Source organism: Phalacrocorax carbo, chromosome 8 (genome assembly GCF_963921805.1).
Source record: "Phalacrocorax carbo chromosome 8, bPhaCar2.1, whole genome shotgun sequence".
Classification (NCBI taxonomy): domain Eukaryota; kingdom Metazoa; phylum Chordata; class Aves; order Suliformes; family Phalacrocoracidae; genus Phalacrocorax; species Phalacrocorax carbo.
The window spans coordinates 35,972,132-35,994,390 of record NC_087520.1 but is presented as its reverse complement, the minus strand read 5'-3'; the positions used below and the strand labels follow the sequence as shown (position 1 = coordinate 35,994,390).

Genomic DNA, 22,259 nt, shown 5'->3' with positions numbered 1-22,259 from the left:
GTCAATGTATTAAGATACCAGCTGGCTTCCATAGCTAAACACAACAAAACTTAAAAAAAAAAAATCTAGTATACTCTTCTCTTCTCTAGACAGTACCTTCCTGTTAAGAGGATCATTTAGAAGTTGTCCAAGTTTCAAAAGATCTGCAAGCGCTCACTGTGGCCTCTTTTCTTTCCCCCTGAACTTGACAGGAAGTTTCTCACCAGCTCCAGTTTCAGTACTACTTGGCTTCAATTTGAAGACCACAAGTCTGATAATGCATGGAGCAACTGCGCACCCCAGGCTCATGTTCTCATCATGATGGCAACAACGTTGATTCTTCCCTTTTATCTTTGCAAGTCAGCAAAATTACTAATAAATTATCCACCAGTACTTTCAGTTCAGGTGTCAATTCACTGCAATTGTGATTTAAACTAACTGGCACTGCTGCGATATTTGCATCTTGAGAATTCACAAGAATCTCAATAAATCAGGCTATGGAAGACCAGCAGCAGTACATGTGTTGGACACATTACACACAGAGATAGTAAAAAAATCTGTACAAATGAGAAACACAACTAGAATTGTGTAGACTTTGAGGAAGTTTAGTTCTAGTGCAATGGTCATAAGATTAGTGGAATCTACCCCTCAAACAAATATCCCATACCCAAGAAGTCTTTGCACTAAGGTCTATTAGGTCAGACAGTTTTCCATACCCTTTTGATTTAATGTTACAGAATCAGTTTAATTTTCAGAAAATTCAGTTTTTTCTTTTGGCAGAAAATGCTCTGTAAAAGCTCAGCACATTTCTCGGCCATCTATCTTAATTGCATACAAAGATTCTTAGCCAACAGTCAAGTGCTTCTAAAAAATTAACAAAAACTCTACTACATGCTAATTCCTCAGGTTTTTTATATTTCTAGTCAGTTCTCTCAATGTCAAGTGTTAGCCAATGTTAATATACATTGGCTTGAAGCCATCATCATCTTTTTAAGCTTTTTGTGACTGCAAGACACTAGCGGTATATCCCAAAGGAAAAGAGTGGGGAAAACAGTGCTGAAAATTATCTGCTAACATCTAACCATGTAAAAAGCACATACTCACTTTACAGAACATTCAAAAGAGCAAAATTTTATTAGCATTAGTTTCTGTAGGAAACAAATTATCTGTTCAACTGGCATATAGCCAGATATAAAAATATATCCAGGCCATCTTTGAAAGCTAGTCTTGGTATATATGCATCTCCAATAATTTCTTGCATCAATAAAATTCTGGTTTACTCAGTAGACTGATCCTGAGCAGCTAATGGGAGAACTCTTTTTAATGGGGGGTGGGGGGCGTATTTCTTTGGGTTTTAATAAGCTGTGGATTAAGCATAGGAAAACAGGTCCTTATTGCAACTTCTTTTCAAGGCCTCAGCCCAAATTTGGTTACCTTCACTGCATGCCCAAACTGTTGTCCACAAATAAACATACAGAGCCCTCTACTTAAGCAGGGATTCTATTTGCTGAAATCCTGAATCCTTTGTCCCATAATTTCTAATGTTTACCTCCCCTCCATTAGCAGCACAATCCCCCATAAATACCTCTGTGGGCAATTAATTCACATATAATCATATGTCACTAGTTGATTCTCTAGAAGAAACATTATTTAACTTTTGATGCTCTCTCTTTAGCTTGTCTCAAAAGGATACTTGACTTGGGAATTGTACTGGGTTTGTGTGGCAAGGTTTTGCATAGCAGGGGGGCTACAGGGGTGGTTTCTGTGAGAAGCTGCTAGAAGCTTCCCCTTTGTCTGACAGAGACAGTGCCAGCCGGCTCCAAGACCTGCCGCTGGCCAAGGCTGAGCCGATCAGCAACGGTGGTAGCGCCTCTGGGATAACATGTTTAAGACGGTGGAAAAAGAGTTGCACAACAGCAGTTGCAGCCAGAGAGAGGATTGAGACTATGTGAGAGAAACAACCCTGCAGACACCAAGGCCAGTGAAGAAGGAGGGGGAGGTGTTCCAGGCGTCGGAGCAGAGATTCACCCGCAGCCCATGGTGAAGACCATGGTGAGGCAGGCTGTCCCCCTGCAGCCCGTGGAGGTTAACGGTGGAGCAGATACCCACCTGCAGCCCATGGATAGGCCCCACCAGAGCAGGTGGATGCCTGAAGGAGGCTGTGACCCCACGGGAAGCCCGTGCTGGAGCAGGCTCCTGGCAGGACCTGTGGAGAGAGAAGCCTGCACTGGAGCAGCTTTGCTGGCAGGACTTGTAACCCCATGGGGGACCCATGCACCCCATGGAAGGGACCCATGTAGGAGCAGTTCATGAAGTACTGTAGCCTGTGGGAGGAACTCACATTGGAGAACTGTCTTCCATGAGAGGGACCCCACATTGGAGCAGGGGAAGAGTGTGAGGAGTCCTCCACCTGGGGAGGAAGGAGCAGCAGAGACAATGTGTGATGAACTGACTGCAACCCCATTCCCCATCCCCCTGCACTGCTTTGGGGGAGGAGGTAGAGAAATTGGGAGTAAAGAAGGGAAGAAGGGAGGGGTGGGGGGAAGGCTTTTTGAGATCTGTGTTTATTTCTCATTTTCCTACTCTGATTTGATTGGTAATGAATTAAACTAATTTCCCCAAGTCGAGTCTGTTTTGCCTGTGATGGTAATTGGTAAGCAATCTCTCCCTGTCCTTACCTTGACCTATGAGCCTTTTGTTATCTTTTCTCTCCCCTGTCCAGCTGAGGAGGGGAGTAATAGAGCAGCTTTGGTGGGCATCTGGCATTATGGAGTAACTCTGACTTTTCATAGTTTGGGATATTCTTGCATTTTGCATTTCTCTCCCTTAATCAGATTTATTATTGAACTTAAATAATACATCTAGAGAACTGGTTTGTGGGTTTTTTTTTAACACTGAGGAAAACAGTTATCGTTTTTGCCACATACAATACAAGTGCATTTCGACTGGAAAAATGAAAATGGGGTGAAGAGTAGTAATATTGCTGCATAGAACTGCTTGCCTGGAACAAAGGCGCAGAAGCCAGACAGAGCTCAGCCCAGTCTGTGGTCACCTGGTGAAGCGCAGGGTGTACCTACTTGCACCACAATACTTCCACGCTGTTTAAGGTGAGGTCTGCCTGCCCATGCAGCTCCTTCCTTACATAGCATCAGGCCAAACTAGGAAGGATGAAATGAGAATGACTGCACCAAACCTAAGCTCTCCGCAAGGCGAGTAGCTAGTTTGAACACTAGGAAAGCCTGGACTAAAGCACAGGTTTGGCACCATACTTTGGTTACTGTTTAAACTTATGGGGGAGCCCAAAGGGGAATAAAATAAGTTTATTTACTTTCAGGTTTTTAATGAGTAAATTTTAAGTGCTCATTGTGATAGTTTTCTATTTCAACAATTTATTAGATATTAAGGCCTACAGGACCACCATACTGCCCCAGCTTCTGCCTACTAAGAAGCCATGTCTTTGATGAAATTCCAGTGCCTCACTATGAATCCCACTCTGACGGAGTCTCTTCCCCCCCTGCTCCAAATCTGTTTCTTGGGATGCTGACTCATCCCACAAACTAAAGCATGCCCTGTGCTACAGCAGCATGCTCCTCTGTTTCACTCTTGCACAAACCTGTCTCTGCAAAACCCTGGAGTCTTTTAATACTTAGTAACAAGACATGATTCCTCTGTTCTGCTCAGAGCCCAAATTCTTGAGTTTTCACATTCCTCCTTGTGCACTGAAGCTCTTTCAGCATCAATCAATTCATGATACAAATATTCTTTCCAGGAATAAGCAATCAAAATTACCATTATGCAACATACATCACTGACTCCAGCAGGATATTCCCCAGTAACAGGGAAATGATTGCCAAGTGACTCCCCCAGAGTCAGTAACAGCTCCAGATATCAGTCTAATAAATAGGTTCTCCATAAGAGCATGAATTCATACAATGGGTCTGTCTCAGCCTGTCTCTTAGGGCTTTGAAAGCCCTTAGTTTTGGCATCTGTATAACCACACTTTGTAAATGTCTCTTTTCACAACTGACACATTCATTCTCTCTCTGCTGTACAGAAGTTCACCTGAACCAGAGCAGCCCAACCAGTGAATTCCCCAGCTACGGTGAAAATGGAAACGATACCAGTTTACTTGTTTCACCCCTTCTGGTGGCTGGAGTAGTGATCGGACTTGTGCTATTTCTATCCTGTGTTACAATCATTGTTGGCAGTCTGCGAAAGGATGGACGGTTAAGACACCCACATCTCAGGAGAGATGCAGTTTATGGTAAGATAGCTAGTTACAGCAAGATAATGCATAACTTTATTAATATCTGGTGCTACACGCAACAGAAAGCATCTCACTGCTGTGCAAGGGATGGAAAAAAATAAAGTAATTTAAAAATAGGATGAGTCGGTCACGGGCAGCTTTGTAGTTTAATAGCATCTTTATGCTGGCACTGAATTCACATAGTACAAGCTTCATATTTAATGGTTAGCATAAACAAGGCCAATGCCAACAGCATTTCTTAAAGAGCTTATTTTCCCTTCACATGGTATAAGATTTCTTCTCCATCGCTAGACTCCTGATAGCTTATTTTCATATCCCATTATAGCCTTGGCATAGCATATAATGTCATTTCTATTTGTTGGAAAGCCAGGAATCTTTTCACTTCTAGTGTGCACCAACCTACAACTGGGCAATTATTTCTTTTCTGACCACAAAATATAAAGATATAAATAGAACAATGGGGCGTCAAAATGTCATTACAACTCTTATCATCATTAATGTCATTAATAACATCAATGTCATTACAGCTGTCATCATCATTAAAGAGACTGGTTTGCTATCAAAAAAGTGACAATTCCTATCCCCCTACCCCCCAACAAAAATACCCTGTACTTTAAAAGGATTTGGGAATATGAAAGAGTTAATTGTAGAATTTTATTTTTGGCCAATTTTGGGTTTGCTGACCAGAAGTTAAAAGCCACTTTGTCAATAAATGTCAGATTCTGAGTATTTCTATATTTAAGAAAAACACAGTTACAAGAAGTTACTCTGTAAGTCTTCAGCTAGTAAAAATTCAAATGATAAATAGATTAATGAATTGAGTGGAATTGAATCAACAATTTTTGTCATCTGTGGTGAGACTCCTATATCTGCAGATTGTTATGAGTACAGTTCTTTGCATATTGTTGGGTTTTTTTTCTTTATATAGAAAAGATAATATTAGTGAGCCACATAAAAATTAATTCTTGCAAATCTTTATTTCACTGATGTAAATCAAGTATCCACTGAAGGCAATTGGACTTCATTTAATTATGTGGACCAGGAATTTTCATGTCTAAAAGAAACACATTTCCTAGGATCAGGTTGTCCACCTGGAGCCAGGAATAATTATTTTTTGCTTTCCCAGAAATATTTACCCAGATACGTGAATAACGGCTATGCTTTGGGAATAAATTTTAGATTCCAAGTGAAATGCAAACTCCCATGGTAAAATAGAGAGAGGGAAAAGGGAAAAAAGAGTCAGAAAAACTGATGTCTGCTATTATTGTAACATCTGTTTTTCCTACTTTTCAGCAGCTAAATTTGGGATTAAATAGTTAAACCCAAATTGGAGTTACTGTTTTACCCATGAATATTTTGGCATGATAAAATACCGACCGTTAAGATTCAATCACTACATTTAACTCTACTGCTATGTTAATTTCAGGTCCTTCAAAAACCCTGAAGCCAAAAACATAAAGGATAATTTTCAAACTGCTTGTTAGAAATAACAATGCTGGAGAAATGGAAAAGGAACAGCATGGTGATATTTTCAGAGAAATTCAAAAGAATAATCATAAACTAAATTGTGCCAGTCTACCCAAGTGAAAATTTTACATTAGCACACACCATCCTGATATCTCAGCATGCTTCCACTGGCCAGCATGGGAGCAGCAGGAGTCACTGTGAAGCTGGCTTCCTTCACTTAACAAGCAAAAGGAAAGCACAGTGCATGATAGACTGGATTAGTTCTGGTAGATTCCTCGAGAATACATTGGCAGAGGTGAAAATTGCCAGGAGGAACAGGCAGGTCAAGTGAGTCTTGCCCTTCACCCTCTGCTGAGAGAGACACTACTTTGTTGTCAGTTTTGTTGTCAGGAGAGAGTACCTTCTCTCCAGGTACTATTTTAATGCATCAAGTAAAAAGGAGGGATCACTTTATTTGGAGGACAATTGCAGGGCCTAGGGGTGGGGGTGAGTGTGGAACTGCTGCATTTCCACAGTTTGGACATTCTTCTGGAAATGTTGAGCATTAACAAAATATCCTCAAAGACAGAAAATAGCACTAACATCTTGATATTTCTGGAGCTGTGAAACTCTTGTGTGAGAGCATTAAGAAAGCCCTGGAGCAGGCAGCAAGATTATTTTCTCTACTATTTTCCAGTTTTTCCTCTTTTTTTGTTTTATTGAGAACAGCATTTTCTCAACACACATACCTACAATCAAACACCTAAGCCTCCTTTTAAAAACCTTCACAGAATTGGCAAGGTTTCAATGTATGCGACTCCAGGGAAGTTCAGCAATCCTGCTAACGTTGGAAGCTGCATGCAGCAGAACTGCCACTCCTTTTCAGCCTTTAAGGCACAAGAAAAGCTTTAGCCACTTGCATCTTACAGGGCAGCACTAAATACATAGCCCCTGTGCCATAGCCTGAAACACCACAGTTCATCTACAGATGATGCTAACTTGTTCTTAAAGGAACAGAAATGTCCTGTGAAACCTGGTTGTTCCAGAATACCACTACTTCCTCTGCCTCAGATAGGTTTTATTTTCTGATTTATGGTAGTGTTATAAACAATTATATTGTCTTAGAGAATCCAGCATGGAGGAAAAGAGCAGCAAATATTAATTGCTTGTTTTCCAGCTCCAGATGGTTTCTCATATGGTGGCTCTTTTGGAGAGCTGAGATCCACCTGCATGGAGGAGTTTCCCCCAGCTTTTGATTTTGGTTCCTATCTGGATACACTTTCTCAGGTCAACGTCATGTATCCTGATTCACCTCCATGGTAAGCACTTTTCTAAGATTCTGAGTGTTAAAGTCCTGCACTTGCAAAGCCTATTAAAGAAGAAAATAAAACTGCTAGCCCTATATCCACTACAAAAATGCAGGTCACACAAACTCTAAGTATAGACAGACTTTGCTTAGTTTGAATGTAAGTTCAAGTTTTACTTAGCAGAATGTATCTTTACTAAATAAAGGCATGGGTAGAGCTAATTCTCATTTGCTGATATATGCATTAAAATTTATCATATTGATGGCGTACTAATGAAACACACAAATTACTTATAACCATCTTTCTTTGAAAGAAGTGATTTTACAAGTCAAAGTTTCACTTCTAGGAGAGAAATATATACTTTTTTCAAGAACTTTCAGTTTACATTTATTACTGACCTTGAGACGGTTCAGATCAGAGTAAACAGAAAAAAGAAAGGCAGGAAAAAAAAGTGCAAGAGACCTTTAACCTTTCCATATTTTTCAGCAAGTCTCACTTCTCGGCTTTCTTAACTCCGGTATTCTATCAGAAAACAGTACTGAAGAAAACATACAATTCTGACTTACCTAGTTATTGTATTTAACGTCCTAATTTAGGATAGGGAGAAATTTGGGGGGGGATCGTTCATCTTGTATCAGTAATCTGTGAAGGAGGATGACTACCATTTTAACCCAAACCTGCTCTGGAGAGCCATAGTTGCCTGGATTGTAGTAGCATCTTTGGAGAAGAGCGTCCTTCAAATATCAGGCAGTTCTAATTGCCTGAGGAGGTAACATTGCCAGGAGAGCCTCCTGCCAAAGACAGTTATTCCAGAAATTATATAGCAGCTCCTTCCACATTTGTGTGCCTGCATTCACAGGATACAAGAATGGCCATCATCAGTGACAAGACTCACACTGTAGGCCCCCTATATCTCCTCTGTTTGCCTTGTGCACCTCAAAGTTAATAAATGAAGGAATTCAGCTACTCCCTCCAATGAACCAACAGAAATTGTTTTAAACAAAACATCACTTCAGGCTTTCTGTAGTGCTGTATCTTGCAAGCAGCAAATAATGGTTGAACAGCTGTGCTCCCCTTCTCTGGTTTTTTTTTTTCCCTTTTCTTCTTTTAAGCAGACTCTGTTTTGAGTTAAACCAATATACTCATAAGACCAGCCCTTTTCTGACTGATTGTATACATATATGCAATATAGAGCAAGTCAGTAGTATGAACATAAAATATACAGATCTTTGCTTTTTCTATTTTATGCTACCTCTCTTCCCACACCTCTCAAGTGGATGGACCGTAAGGTGGGGACTGGGGAAGCAAAGTTCCTCCCACTGTAAAACAAGATCAGGTTCGTGACCACCAGAGGAACCTGAACATATATGTCTATGGGCCCTGGTGAGATGCATCCCAGAGTCCTGTGGGAACTGGCTGGTCTAGTCCCCAAGCCACTCTCCATGATGTTTGAAAAGTCATGGCAGTCAGGTGAAGTCCCTGGGGACTGGAAAAAGAGAAAGATTGCACCCATTTTTAAAAAGCGTAGAAAGGAGGACCTGGGTAACTACCAAGCTGTCAGCCTCGCTTCTGTGCCTGGGAAGATAATGGAACAGATCCTCCTAGAAGCTATGCTGAGGCACATGGAGGACAGGGAGGTGATTCAAGACAGCCAGCATGGCTTCACCAAGGGCAAGTCCTGCCTTACCAACCTAGTGGCTTCTGTGATGGAGTGACTACATCAGTGGACAAGGGCAGAACTATGGACGTCATCTATCTGGACTTCTGTAAGGCTTTTGACATGGTCCCCCACAATATCTTTCTCCCTGAATTGGGGGGATACAGATTTGATAGGTGGACTGTTTGGTGGATGAGGAATTGGTTGGATGGTCACACCCAGAGGGTAGTGGTCAATGGGTCAATGTTCAGATGGACATCAGTATCGAGTGGTGTCCCTCAGCAATCTGTATTGGGACCAGTACTGTTTAGTATCTTCAACAGTGACATAGACAGTGGGATTGAGTGCACCCTCACCAAGTTTGCAGAAGACACCAAGCTGAGCAGTGCGGTTGACATGCCTCAGAGACACGATGCCATCCAGAGGGACTTGGACAAGCTCGAGAAGTGGGCCAGTGTGATCCTTATGAGGTTCAACAAGGCCAAGTACAAGGTCCTGCACTTGGGTTGGGGCAACCCCCAGTATCAATGCAGGCTGGGGGATGAAGGGATTGAGAGCAGCCCTACAGAGAAGGACTTGGGGGTACTGATTGACAGAAAGCTGGACACGAGCCAACAATGTGCCTTGCAGCCCAGAAAGCCAACTGTATCCTGGGCTGCATCAAAAGCAGCGTGGCCAGCAGGTCGAGGGAGATAATTCTGCCCCTCTACTCCACTCTGGTGAGACCCTGCCTGCAGTGCTGCGTCCAGCTCTGGGGTCCTCAGCACAGGAAGGACATGGACCTGTTGGAGCAGGTCCAGAGGAGGCCAACAAAAATGATCCGAGGGCTGGAGCACCTCTCCTACGAGGACAGGCTGAGGGAGTTGGGGTTGTTCAGCCTGGAGAAAAGAAGGCTCCAGGGAGACCTTATTGCAGCCTTTCGATACTTAAAGGGGGCTTGTAAGAAAGATGGGGACAATCTCTTCAACAAGGCCTGCTGCAACAGGACAAGGGGCAATGGTTTTAAACTAAAGGAAGGTAGATTTAGACTGGATATAATGAAGAAATTTTTTACAATGAGGGTGGAGAAGCACTGGAACAGGTTTCCCAGAGAGGTGGTAGATGCCCCATCCCTGGCAACATTCAGAGTCAGGTTGGAAGGGGCTCTGAGCAACCTGATCTAGCTGACAGTGTCCTTGCTTACTGCAGGGAGGTTGGACTAGATGGCCTTTAAAGGTGCCTTCTAACCCAAACAATTCTATGACTCTATTACAAAGTCATACTGTATAATAAATGGGCTTTTAGAGCTGGTGTAAATATTTTAGCAGGAAGCTCACACATGAAAAGTTATTCTGAGCCTGGCATCTAAATTTGTAGGACTTCATATAAATCCACTTAACAATTTAGACTGGTTTTTGGACCCACACTCATGTCTTCACTAATAAAAGCCAGCCAGCTAACACCCAAGCAACAGCTTGGGTGGGCAGTTGGCCAGATTTCTGAGAACAAGCTCAGACTCCTCTGAACAAGCTCTGAGAACATACTTCTTTAGCAGACAGGTCTCCTAAGATTAAACCAAAGGTTGCTTCCATTTCCAGTTTGAAAGAGGCCCAGTAAAGGATTTTCCATCTCTATGGAGTTCTCTGTTTGGCAGGAGATACACAAATGAATCAGGATAGCACTAGATGATCTGTGCTTTCCTGTAAACTCTCCAGCCACTTCTGTAATAAGCCTGACACAAGTTAATTGTCTTGTGCCCTACCTTGTCCTAAGAAACTATTCTGGGACATCAGTGCTAGGATCAGAGAGACATAAAGGTGTCCAACCACTAACTCTTCAAGATTCCCTTCGGAGCTGAGTGGACTGCATCCCTGAGGGGCCCAGGATCTGACTCTGCCCACACAAGTAAACACTGCTCATCCCATTAATTGCAGTTCTGCATCACAGGTCAAATGTAAAGATTATAGTTAATGATTTTGCTGTTTTCTCACTGCTACCATAGTTAAATATGTTAGAAAAAGTAGCTTTTGCAAATCATTAAAATCTGACTGTTTTACATCTGAGCAACACAACTTGGCGAAAACTTCAGGGAAGTAGAGCTTAGCAGATGGCTGAAAGCAAAGCTACGTGGAGAGACATTTAGACTTACTATTAATACATTACATAGTCCATTGTAACTTTCTGTTCAGAAAAGCATCAGTTAAGAAGCATTGTATGAATACATTGTGTTATGTAAGAGCCCGAAAAATTTCTGTATAGCTACTTTTACACTCTCCTCCATGGCATAACACTAAAGTGTATTTTTTCTAATTAGTAGAGCATGGAGATTATTTGGACTGATGGGTGCTAACAGCAGGAAAACTGTCAGACATGGCCTTGAAGCATAAACAAGACATGCTTGACCTTGTGCATTTAAAATATTAACTCATTGGGATTGGTCTTGTTACATATGATAATGTTTTGAAGTGTAGGTTTACTGAAATGTAGCACTGGCTAAATGAATGCAATTCCTCCTTCTAATTCATGCAGCGCAAGATGTAATTTAAAGCTCAACTGGCATGCCCAAAAGCTAATAATGCAACTATAGCATAAACAGAACAGAAATGAAAAGCAGCGAGGAAAGCAACTGCATTGGCAAATAACTTTCAACACATATTTGAAGTGAAAGACTTCAGTGAGTGAAAACTAGCGTCCTGCTGCCACAGGCAGACGCCAAGGCATTCGCTTCATTTAACCGCATTGTTCTAATACAGCCTGCAAGAGGCAACAGAATTACATCACTGCATACGAGGTGCTGCGGAGCTGAGTATTCGTGAACATACCATTTTGCTAAAGCCATACTTCCTGAAATTATTTCAGTAGAAAGCACAACACCTCTATTTGGCCAAGGGGTGATTATAATCAGTCTGTAATGTTTTCATTAGATTTTACAGTTGGGCTTTACACCATGAAACGAGTGGAAAAGGAATTTTAGAGGAAGGCTGATGAAAGAAAGTCAGAGTTAAGAGTACCCTTTTCTATGATTGAAGGAGAGCTAGCTGTTCAGGTCTGCCTGCTCTCGACTCTCGAATTGAAAGTCCAATACAAAATACAATTCATATAAAAACTTTAATCAGGAAATTAATTTATGAAAAATGCATTGGGATGTTAATAATTTAATTGCTATGATAGCTAAATCACAAATTTCATGTGAGGCTCAATCTGATTATCACCATAGACACTTCCACTAACCACTTTCCTACATTAGGTTTTACGTTAGATTTAGAGGAATGCCATGCACAGAATTTTGTCATTAGCCTGCCATAGTTGCAGGGTGGTTACAGAGAAGCCATTTGGTGAATTTGTCTTGACAGACCAAAATATACAGTTGATCCATAAACACCCCGTTAGAATAATTAATTACTTTCTAATGAATCTCAGATCTGTGTTAGCATCTGTCAGATTGATTTTATATGAGGTGTAGAATGGAAATCTAAAACCAAAATGAACTAAGCAGTTTCAAGGTATTAGGAGTCTGTATTTTAGAGCCTGTATCTAACATGTACAGATACTTGTAGCAGTGCTGGAAGTTAAGCTAATGTTTCATAGTCTGTGTTACCAGAGATATCAAAATATTTGTTTCTAAGAAACTTCAGTCATCTGAGAAAGATGATCAGGATATCTAGCAACAGTTCTAAACCACAGAATTCTTCTCACCCCAAATTAGGAAATGTGAACAAATTCAACCAGGACAAAACATAAGAACCATCTCCCTGCCACAGTTTAACATAGGACTTTGAAAGAAATACTCTAAAGCCTGTAAATACAATATTTGCCAATTTGTTCAACATTCACTGTGATGGTAGGGGTAAAAGCATCTCATTTAATTTTTAGGATCATTAAACTTTTAAGAACTATCAAAAAAGCGCTATGAGTATTATTTGAAATTACAGGGCAGGCAGCAGCCCTTTAATCAAAAAAGTCTTCTGGAGTTTGATCAAGATGGCTGTAGTTGTCATTTTACATATCCCAAACACATGCTGTTGACACTGTGTGGATAATACCTTTATAGATAGAAATCACAAGCTCACACTCATGTTCACTGTGCCCAGAGTTCACTTTAACAAACACACTTATACTGAGCTCTCCAAATTATCTTTTTATATATATATGCAATAAGAAAGCAGTTTAAAAATAATTTGAGCTTATGTGTTTTAAATGGCTTGAAGTACCATACAAATCAAGGACCAAGTAAATTAAGAACTATTGTATTTTCTTGACAAGAGTCTCTAAAATCCTAAAAATGAGGAGATCTGACATTCCCTGCATAAAAGAGATTTTATCAACTTTCCACCTTTTGGCCAGAGGAAATGCATTTCACCGCACTTGACTAGTGCTTTTTCACTCCTTAGTGACTGGATATTAATGGTATGTACAGAGCTTTAGGCAAGCAAGATTATCACCTTTTCTGTCTGTGATTCATGACTGTCTAATACAGAACATCACTGAGGAACGACTCTTGAGTGAGATGGAGGGATTTAGCTTCAGGAATAGTTTTAATGGAAACCACAAAAGTCCTCTCTGTATTTCACAGAAATTAAATCTGTCCTACAGTGCACACTATGATAAAAACTTGTTAGTCACCCATTATCCTAGTATTCACATTAGGACACATTGGGAGGTTTTTTTGCTTATTTAAGTGTGCTCACTGTACCTCATCTGGCCATCTTGCCTAATCTATTTAGGATCAATTCTAGAGAAAATTGTCTTGTTTAGGCTTGATAAATTCCAGTACTCTTAATACCCATGTTCAGTCTGCATTGTTTAAATGGGCAGATCCATTTAAAGATTACTTTAAAGTGGCAAAAAGAAATGCTCATGTCTTAAAGACAGACCCTAATTTCCCTGTAAATATAAAAACAAAAAAACCCAAACTACTTAACATACTTTCTTTTCCATCCCCCACTTCTGAGGAAGCAAGTTAGCTGTACCAGAGGGAAGAAGGCTTGAACCAGCTTCCTAGATTTTCTTGAAAGACAGAATTAGGCCTGCAGGAAACTAACATAAAAACTTGCTATGTTGTGCTGTATTCCTTTGCCAAGGCCACTTTTCCTGAAAGCATGCAAGGTAAGTAGCTTCTGGCACATTACAATGACAGTTGGCAAAGCATGAGCTAGACAGTTGTAGTTAAGTTCAGATCTCACTTCAATACCCTTATTAGATCTTCAGTCAGTAAAGTAAAAAATACCACTGGAAATAAAATCCACTGCAAATCATGAAATGGCATAAACCACTTGATTCTTTCTACTCCAAATTCTGAGCAACTAGACCCTCAAAAGCCCCTCCCTTTATATCCTAGTGCTATTCCTGATTAATATTAGATATAGAAATAAATTAATTGCTTTTAATTAGTTAGTTGCTCTCTGCTGCGAAGGGATTTTTACATGACAACCACATTTCACAGCCCATCCAGTGAGCACAGGGAGATTGCCTTAGTTCCCAACATTAAGCCAGCCCTTGAGAGGTCAGTGTCTTCAAGTAAGATCCCAACACGTATCTAGACTAGTATTTCAGACGCCTCTGGTATTTCTCTAAACAGAACCCTGCCCTAGTGAGGTTCTCAGCTGATGTGAGTGCCACCACACCAGTGGCAGCATCATCGAGTTATATCTGCTGTACGGACAGGTTTTCCCTCAAGCTGCCTTCCTTCATCTTGCAATTTTCTACTAACAGATCATCCTTCAGGAAGCCATTTCAGTCAGAGGAACATAGGCTTGAAAGGATCTTCTGCAGTTACCCAGTCCCACCCCTGCTGCTGCAAGTAATAATTTTTAACAGAAATTTACCTATTCCATAACAAGAGCTTTCAATCATTCCAGAATACCTAAGGACAGACCAAATTCCTAATTATTATGGCAATCTTCTTATTTCCAGCTTAAATTTGTTTACAGCCATTTTATGATAGTTTCTTTTTGTGGCATTTCCATTCCTCTTAAATACCCATGCCTTTCTCTTTACTTGCTTCTTGTATTTGTAGTCAAAAATCTCACACCTCTGCCTGCATGTTGTGAGTCTAAGGCACAAAGTTCTCTGTCATCAAAAGTAACTGTTGGGACACTGTATCGTCTGACCAGCCTTTCTCTACCCCTATCCCAGTTTCACTACAGAAGTGCAAATTATTGCTGCATATTAAAAAAACAAAAAACAAAACCACAAAACCCGCAACCTGCAGCAGTGAAAGCAGAAGAACCTGATGAGAGAGGCACCAAGCATTTCTAACCAGAAATTTATTGTGCCATTCGGAACAATCACAACTTAAAGCTGTTAAGTCATTGATAACAGTACTGAAAAAAAGGAATATTTTTCTTTAATTTCCCAGTAGCTAGTCTTCCTGTTGCATACTGCAGCTAGTATTTCCTTCACCTGCTCAGAATTCATTCCTAGAATAATTGAAGCAAAGCCCTTTCTAGAATTATGATCCTAAAACATGTCACATGGCAAATTTCCTCAAATACTAGCAGACCCTAAGCATTCCTGCTAACATGCAAAAAACGGTATTGTTGTTTAGAACCCTGTTTGTGAATTAACTCCATAGTTTGGGAGGCTACAAGAGATCATTTTGAAAAAATTTCTCTTAACTGATTATTATTACTCAACCAGTAATTACTCAGCCAGCTTCACTGTCATTCACTGTATAATAGTTACAGAAATCCAGAGAATAAACACTGCTTATGATCAAGTGGTTATTAGATATAAAATTAAAGTCAGGCTGAAATGTGTCATATAAAATCTTCATCACAGAATTACTTGTTATATTTAAAACAATTATTTTAATTGTTTAAAGCTGACATAATACAGTTCCAACATAATTGTGCAGTTTCAAATGTTATCTGGTGTACCTTGTCATTAAAACACTGTTTACATTTAATTTCACTTTTCATCTGGAATATTTATTCATCAAAGAATCACAACTTCCTCAAGATTATCTTGACACATAGTGCAGAATAAAGATCCAGGCTTTTAGTGCTTATTAACACAAACATTCCTATTGTAGTTGCAGGGAATGGGAAATTCCAGAAATAACTATGAACAGAAAAAAGGCAGAAAAAAATTTCCAGGTTTCCTGTCTTTTCAAGGATTAAGCTACTTAAGCCTTAGATGTTTCCTTGAACAATACTTTGGCTTACATTTTTCGCTATTTAAAAACATGAAAATAGAAAATATTTGTTATTTGTTCCTGGTTACCTAGTCCAAGATCAGGCAGGCACCTTGGAGGTGCATTAACCACACCTCTGGAGCTTAAAAGTCAATTAAGTTAGGAGGTCAGTGTCGCTCTAGAGCTAATAAAAGGAGAGAGGTTCCTCCAGAGTACCTTAAGAGGAGTCTCCCCCTTATTTAAATAGCCACATTTCAAACATGTGACAAAACATTCCCAGAAGATACTCCAGTGATTTTATGGAGCATTGGATCATTCCTTCAGGGCCCTGTCCTGGCTGACACTGCACGCTGTTATCTCTAGGTGTTACATATCTGTAACTTATCCCCTCACCCACTGTCATTTGGGATCAGTCGTAGTAAAAAAGTCTCATGTAATATTATCCAGGCCCAGAGACAGATGGATTTTGATTTCATAAACACAATAAATAGGAGGATTGAAACTGTACTGGAGGAGGTGCCACTTAACTGCAATTGCTTATTCTTGCACTATCATGCTCCGAATTCCTAGGCCCCAACATTTTCGGGGGTTTCTTTTTTAATAAAGAAAGATGTTTTGGCTCTTCATTCTCAGTCACTGTTCAAGAATTAAACTAAGTGAATGACTGAGGCAATCAGTAATATGAAATGGATTGCTATTAAATGAAAATATTAAACTAACGCTTAATAAATCACTGGCAAAGCATGCAAAAGGGAAGTCAAAATATAGTTAGTAAATGCACCTAGTATCTCAAATGGAAACTGTTAGTATCAAAAATAAACCTAGAAAAATATCCTCTCTCATGATATATGTCACTGTAAGAGCAGTTCTGTCAAAAATTATACATTCCCTCATGGTAGTTCTATATCACCAAAGAATATACGTATTTTTAGAAAACACACCTCAAAGGAAGCACTAACAGATTTCCAAGCTGCTGTCCTCTAAACCCAGCTGTTAGTAGATTGCACGATCAGAGATAGCATCATCAGCTGAACTCACATCATCATCAATTGCATCTTTTTTTTTTTCCCTTTGATCCTTTCTTTAGAGAGTTACAGTATATTTGTTACTTTTCTTTATTAGGTAACAACATCATATAAACATCCTTTGTGTTGTTTTCATTATAGCTTAAACCTCTCAGCACATGTATTTTCTATATATAGTGATTCTGTTTACCATTATTAAAAGATGACAGTAGGTCAACAGCAAAATGGAAACAATGCAACAGGAGCAATTTTAGTAGAGTCATAACACGTAACAAATGAACAAAGTAAACAAAAAGACATCTTTTTCATGAAGAAGAATTATTCATTCCCCGAATTTGCCTTTTTTTTACTAGCTATTGTTTGTATCTCAAAGAATTCTTTAAGTAGAATCATCATCTTTCCCCAGAGGGTAGGTCATAATTTATGAATGACAGCTAGTTAAATAAGCTCTTTTGGGTTTCCTTAGCAACAAACCTATCCTAATACTTACTGCAATGAGACCTGACAAATTCGTGAGGTTATTCCCCCCCCCAACATTCTGAGTCAACAAGGTCAGCTTGAGAAGCTGTTTTATTTTTTAAGCAACATTCTTCTCTTTGCAGATAACATTTACATGCAGTAAGATGATGTTAACAGACATCAGCCCTCCTTGCCTTTCCTAGTATAATTATCCCATAAAAACTCAATAGCATAGTCTACAATGACAATGAAGTTATTCTGACAAGAAACAAGGCCAAAAAAAGAAAATGTATACAACAGCATATTTCATGGTCAGTAACCCTTTCCTTCTCATCACTGCCTGTGAGATACACTGAACTTTAGGATAATGTAATTTAAAAAAAAAAAAAAATGGATTTAAGTGAATTCACCACAGGTACTGCAACCAAGGATTTTTTTCAGGGCTAAAAAAGAGATGCATGATGTTCATGAGATGCAGTGTAATGAGTTCCTATGGTCCATTATTAAGTTATTGTAACATAATACTTTTCAAAAGCATTTGCTTTCTTGTCTAAATGGATTTTCCTGTGACCGCTGTACTGAACTTCAAGCATCAGCTACTTTTTACATGTACAATAACTTCACAGAACTGAATCTCTCAGTTTTTGCAAAAGACAAGCACATATTTTTGCTTTCCGCTTAAGTCATGCAAGCTCCATGCTCTTGCATTTTCAGTTGCAAAACATTATACATATACACACACACATATATACACACAGGTATATGTAGGTGTCATTCCCTTAGCAGTTACTGAGGTTGCACTTTTATGATATGGCTAAGAAGTTCTGCCTGTGAGCTGTGGTCTAAGAGCTACCCCACTTCCTCCATCTTGTACTTCTGCTTCCCTTGTGTTGCACTGATGCCCATCTGACTACGGCGTGAGCTTCCAACTTAGGTAGCTAAATCAGTACCAATCCAGCCCAGAAAAAACACTCAACCCAAAAAAAAAAAAAAACCCAACCAAAACAAACCAACGAAAACTTCCAAAAAACCACACACACAACCTTTTTGCCTTTTTAGCTCCAGATTGGGGATCATGGTTTGGAGGAAGTAGTGCAAGGAATGCAGTGGGAGTATGCAGCAGGGCAGGGGATGCTGCCTTTCAATGACACGGACATTGGCTCATGTTGAAACCACAGCTGTACACATCACTGAGCTCTACTGCTGCCACCTTCTCAGATGAGATCAACAGCATTAGTCACCATACTGAAGTGACTTGCATGTAACAGGACAATTTTAATATTACAAATCATCATTACCGATTGTTAAGGACGCACTGGTTCTTTTTAGTGGTAGTCATAGAGGTAGCCATCATTACAAAGTACCTCTTGGCCCCTCTGGTATCGAGGTCTCCATACTAGCTGATGAGAAAGCAGCTCCATCATTTTATTCCAGTTTGCACCGTTTGCAAGTAAAAGCTGTGTCAAAGGTGTGGACCTCACACTGCAGGACAACTTAACAGTACCACTTAGTTTGTGATACACAGCTCACTACAGTAAAATGCAAGAGTCCATTCACCTTTTCTCCTCAAACATGAAGCTTTATTTTAAGACAACAGTACGGATTTAGTCTGGTATCACTCACCTCGGCACACTGTAATCAACCGCAAAAAATGGTTGCTATTAAAATGTTTTATGAATAATTGTTTAAATCTTTTAAGGAATTATTTTCCAACCACCAACATACATGGACAGCAGGTGCCTGTGAAACTGTGTATTACTTCTTACAATACTTGCTTAGAACCCTCTAATAAAAAAAGATCTGGTAAATTATAGATGCATAAGTTTACCTGTTACGGTCTCTTTGAAAGAGGCACTGTGCTTTCCTGTCTGCAAAATAAAAGTCATCCTCATACTGTTGATAATTCATTAGTTATACTACAGGAATACCTCTATAACAGCACTCTGAAAGCATGACCCAATTACTAAGGCTGTTAAACAGAGGGGAGAAAAAAACCTAAACAAATAATAAAAAAGAAAACCCCAACCACAAAATGCTCAGAAGCTAGGGAAAAAAATACAAAGTTAAAGTTGCTTGTATGACCTTAATTCACCTCCTTTCTATCCTCAACAGAAAATGCCAGGAACATTATCTGTAGCCTCCACTACTAGTACCATAGCAATAGCTGTCTGCAATGTCAGCATTGCAAGCAAAGACACGATGCTTAGAAGAGACTATGGGACACTGAGTATCAAGATCATAAATTGCTAATGAAATACAATAAGTTATTTAGGAGAAAAAAAAAAAAAGCTATTTGAATGATTTGTAGTTGCCTCCTTGGCTATAATGATCTATAGGTACAGTTGTGAAGGTGCCAAAAAGTGACTTAATTGAAAATCTGGCATGTGTTCCTTACTGCGCTATTCAATTTTTAAAATGTGAACTTAATTGCCAAAAATGAGAGGCACAACATTATTTGCACTGGAGTTTGAAGAAAGAGAGAATTACTTTTTTATCTGTCATAGATATATTAAGAAAAAGTCCCCTAACACTAATATATTGATATTTGGAATTAAACACTGTCGAGGGTGCCAGGGCAGCGGCACAGGCTGCCCAGAGAGGCTGTGGAGTCCCTTCCCTGGGGACATTCAAACCCTGTCTGGATGCGTTCCTGTGCCCCCTGCTCTGGGTGTGCCTGCTCAGGCAGGGGGGTTGGACGAGATGATCTCCAGAGGTCCCTTCCAACCCCTACCGTTCTGTGGTTCTATAAGAAAATGCCAGGTCTTGAATACCATAATATGCTACCCATTTGTCTTGATGCTTCAAAGTCTCCATCACAAAAGATCATTTTGTAGTTATCCCACCGAGCACTTTAGTTCTACAGAGCTGAGGTACAGTCCATGAAAGATATTAAATTAAATCCAAGGGGAAGAAATGCAGATGATCAGACACCAACAGTAAGAAGGTGGTTCATACTGTGCCCATTTCTCCTTTAGGTCTGTGGCAGATGTCCCTCGCACTGGGCCCGGGCCCAGAATCAGGAGACAGAGGAGCTTCCTCCCTTTTGTGTCTTTGCAAAAGGATTAAAAAATTTTCCACCTTGAAACTCACATAACTGTGGGCTTTTCAAAACTGAAACTCTTACTATGGTAACAAGACCCAGTAGGTGCTCTTCATTAGCCTGATTAAGTCAGTCAAAATCTGTGGAAAGATTTTAAATAAATTCACTGGGCTTTGGGTCAGCAAAATGTAAATTAAGTAAAGATGCAGCTCATAGTAAGTAATCCTGCAAAGAGTGGCTCTTCCTTTCCCCTTGCTGAGTTCATGAAGAGTTAAGGACATCAAGTCCTCGATCTCTGACTGAGGCCTAAGATCTTTTAAAAGATTATCAGGTATGCTTGAAAGCTTCAGTGGGCTTAATAGGGGCTGGACTGAAATCTTTTCCATATGCTATACAAAACCAGTTTGACCTCCTGTGTGCTGGGACTTCTTTCTGAAGTACATAGCAGCTCTATGCAGGATCTTCAGAACAGAGTTATGTTTTTAAACACCTTCCTTTCTGATGGGGAAATTGAAATTTTCTAGTCTGAATTTAAAACCATTGTCCTCATGAATATAAATATAAGATAAAAGTGAGGTAGAAATAAATACACCTGTGGATATTTGAGTTATTTAGTAACCTAGTACTAAGATTTCACTTTCTTACTTTTCCCTTCCTCAAAAACCACTTCCATCACCCAGACCAGCATCAGTACCATCAAAATCCGCAGGAGTGCTCTGAGGGAAAGATATGAATGAGTGCAGCAGAACCAAGTATTTTTCTAAGGCAGGGCCTCCGTGGTTGATTGCGGTAGATTTGAGCTCACTCTAACCAATGCAAGCTGCTCTGCTGCAAGCCACTTATAATCCACAAGTAGGGTTTATTAGCTTGGGTTTAGCCTGGCAGTAATGCAATTACAGGGAGCAGAATGACTGCCTGCAGTCTACTGGAAAGACATATGCTAAACATCTTAAGTTTCAGGAAATGTCCTAGATCTTAATAGTTCTGCAGTTCGTGTGGTTGAGGAAATGGGTTCTTAATTTGTCTGGCTCCAGCAGAACTGTTTTTCAGGTTAACTGAGTAGGCAAAGGTTTTATACAGGAAACATCCCCTCCTTCAGAATTGGATTTAAAATTATCCTGCAACAGTTCAACAAGGCAGACCCAAACAAAGCAGATCCAACATTTAAGATCATGATGTTATGACTCTTCCTCACTTTTGCCTGTAGCCAGTGAGCCAGGAAAACAGGGCCTTCCTTCAGCCCACTAGACCTGGGCTGGTTTGATAGTAAAAGTAGAGTTAGCTTTAGTTTGTGGACAAGCAGGTGGTGCTAGGATAGCCAGCCAGCAGACCACCCAGATAACAGACCAGATTCACCAGTTCTGGTTCAGCCTTCCTTGGGGCCATAGTGCAATCTCTGCAGAGCCCTTAGGCTCAGAGGGCTGGGCAGTGCTAGTGCAGCACAGTACAAACACACGGAGCCTGCTCATGTCCACTCTGTCCATTCCCATCCCCTTCCTGCAATACAGAACATGGGAAAACACAAGCACAAAGACATGCTGATCTATCCAGGGTCATTATTTACCCCTCATGGGCCTCCCTAGGCTGCGCAGTCCAAGCTTCAATCTAAGGTGCCTGCATGCATTCACACCAGGACAGTACGCACTGAGCCAAGTAGCGGAGTGAGGAGGTAATAGTTTCCCCTGGTTCTAGCTTGGTGGCACAGACAGAACTACAAAGCCTGGATAGACCTGAGCTGGTTCTTCACAGAAATCCCACAAACTGGTCTGTCTTGCATTCCTCCTTTTTGGGAAGAACGACAGGGAGTCTGCCAAGTCTCAGAATGACCAGCATGAGTCTGTCAAGATTATTCATCACAACTCTGCACCTCAGCAAGAAATCCTGCTGCCCCTGCCAGCACAGATAGACAACCCACCGCATGTAACTCCTGGCTGAGTACCAGAGACCTGTGAGTCAGGAGGACAG

At 40.3% G+C, this 22,259-nt stretch overlaps 1 protein-coding gene and 1 long non-coding RNA gene across 2 annotated transcripts in view; one reads left to right on the top strand and one right to left on the bottom strand.

The window, feature by feature from the left end:
- The window catches only part of LOC135314796 (uncharacterized), a 52,839-nt gene that overhangs the window by 22,127 nt on the left and 8,453 nt on the right, over positions 1-22,259 (bottom strand). The gene's annotated exons all lie outside the window — the stretch shown is intronic.
- The window catches only part of BEAN1 (brain expressed associated with NEDD4 1), a 65,115-nt gene that overhangs the window by 38,675 nt on the left and 4,181 nt on the right, over positions 1-22,259 (top strand). The window contains exons 4-5 of the mRNA XM_064459604.1: positions 4,034-4,243; positions 6,870-7,011. Coding sequence (XP_064315674.1) covers positions 4,034-4,243; positions 6,870-7,011 — 352 coding nt within the window. The remainder of the gene's footprint in view (positions 1-4,033; positions 4,244-6,869; positions 7,012-22,259) is intronic.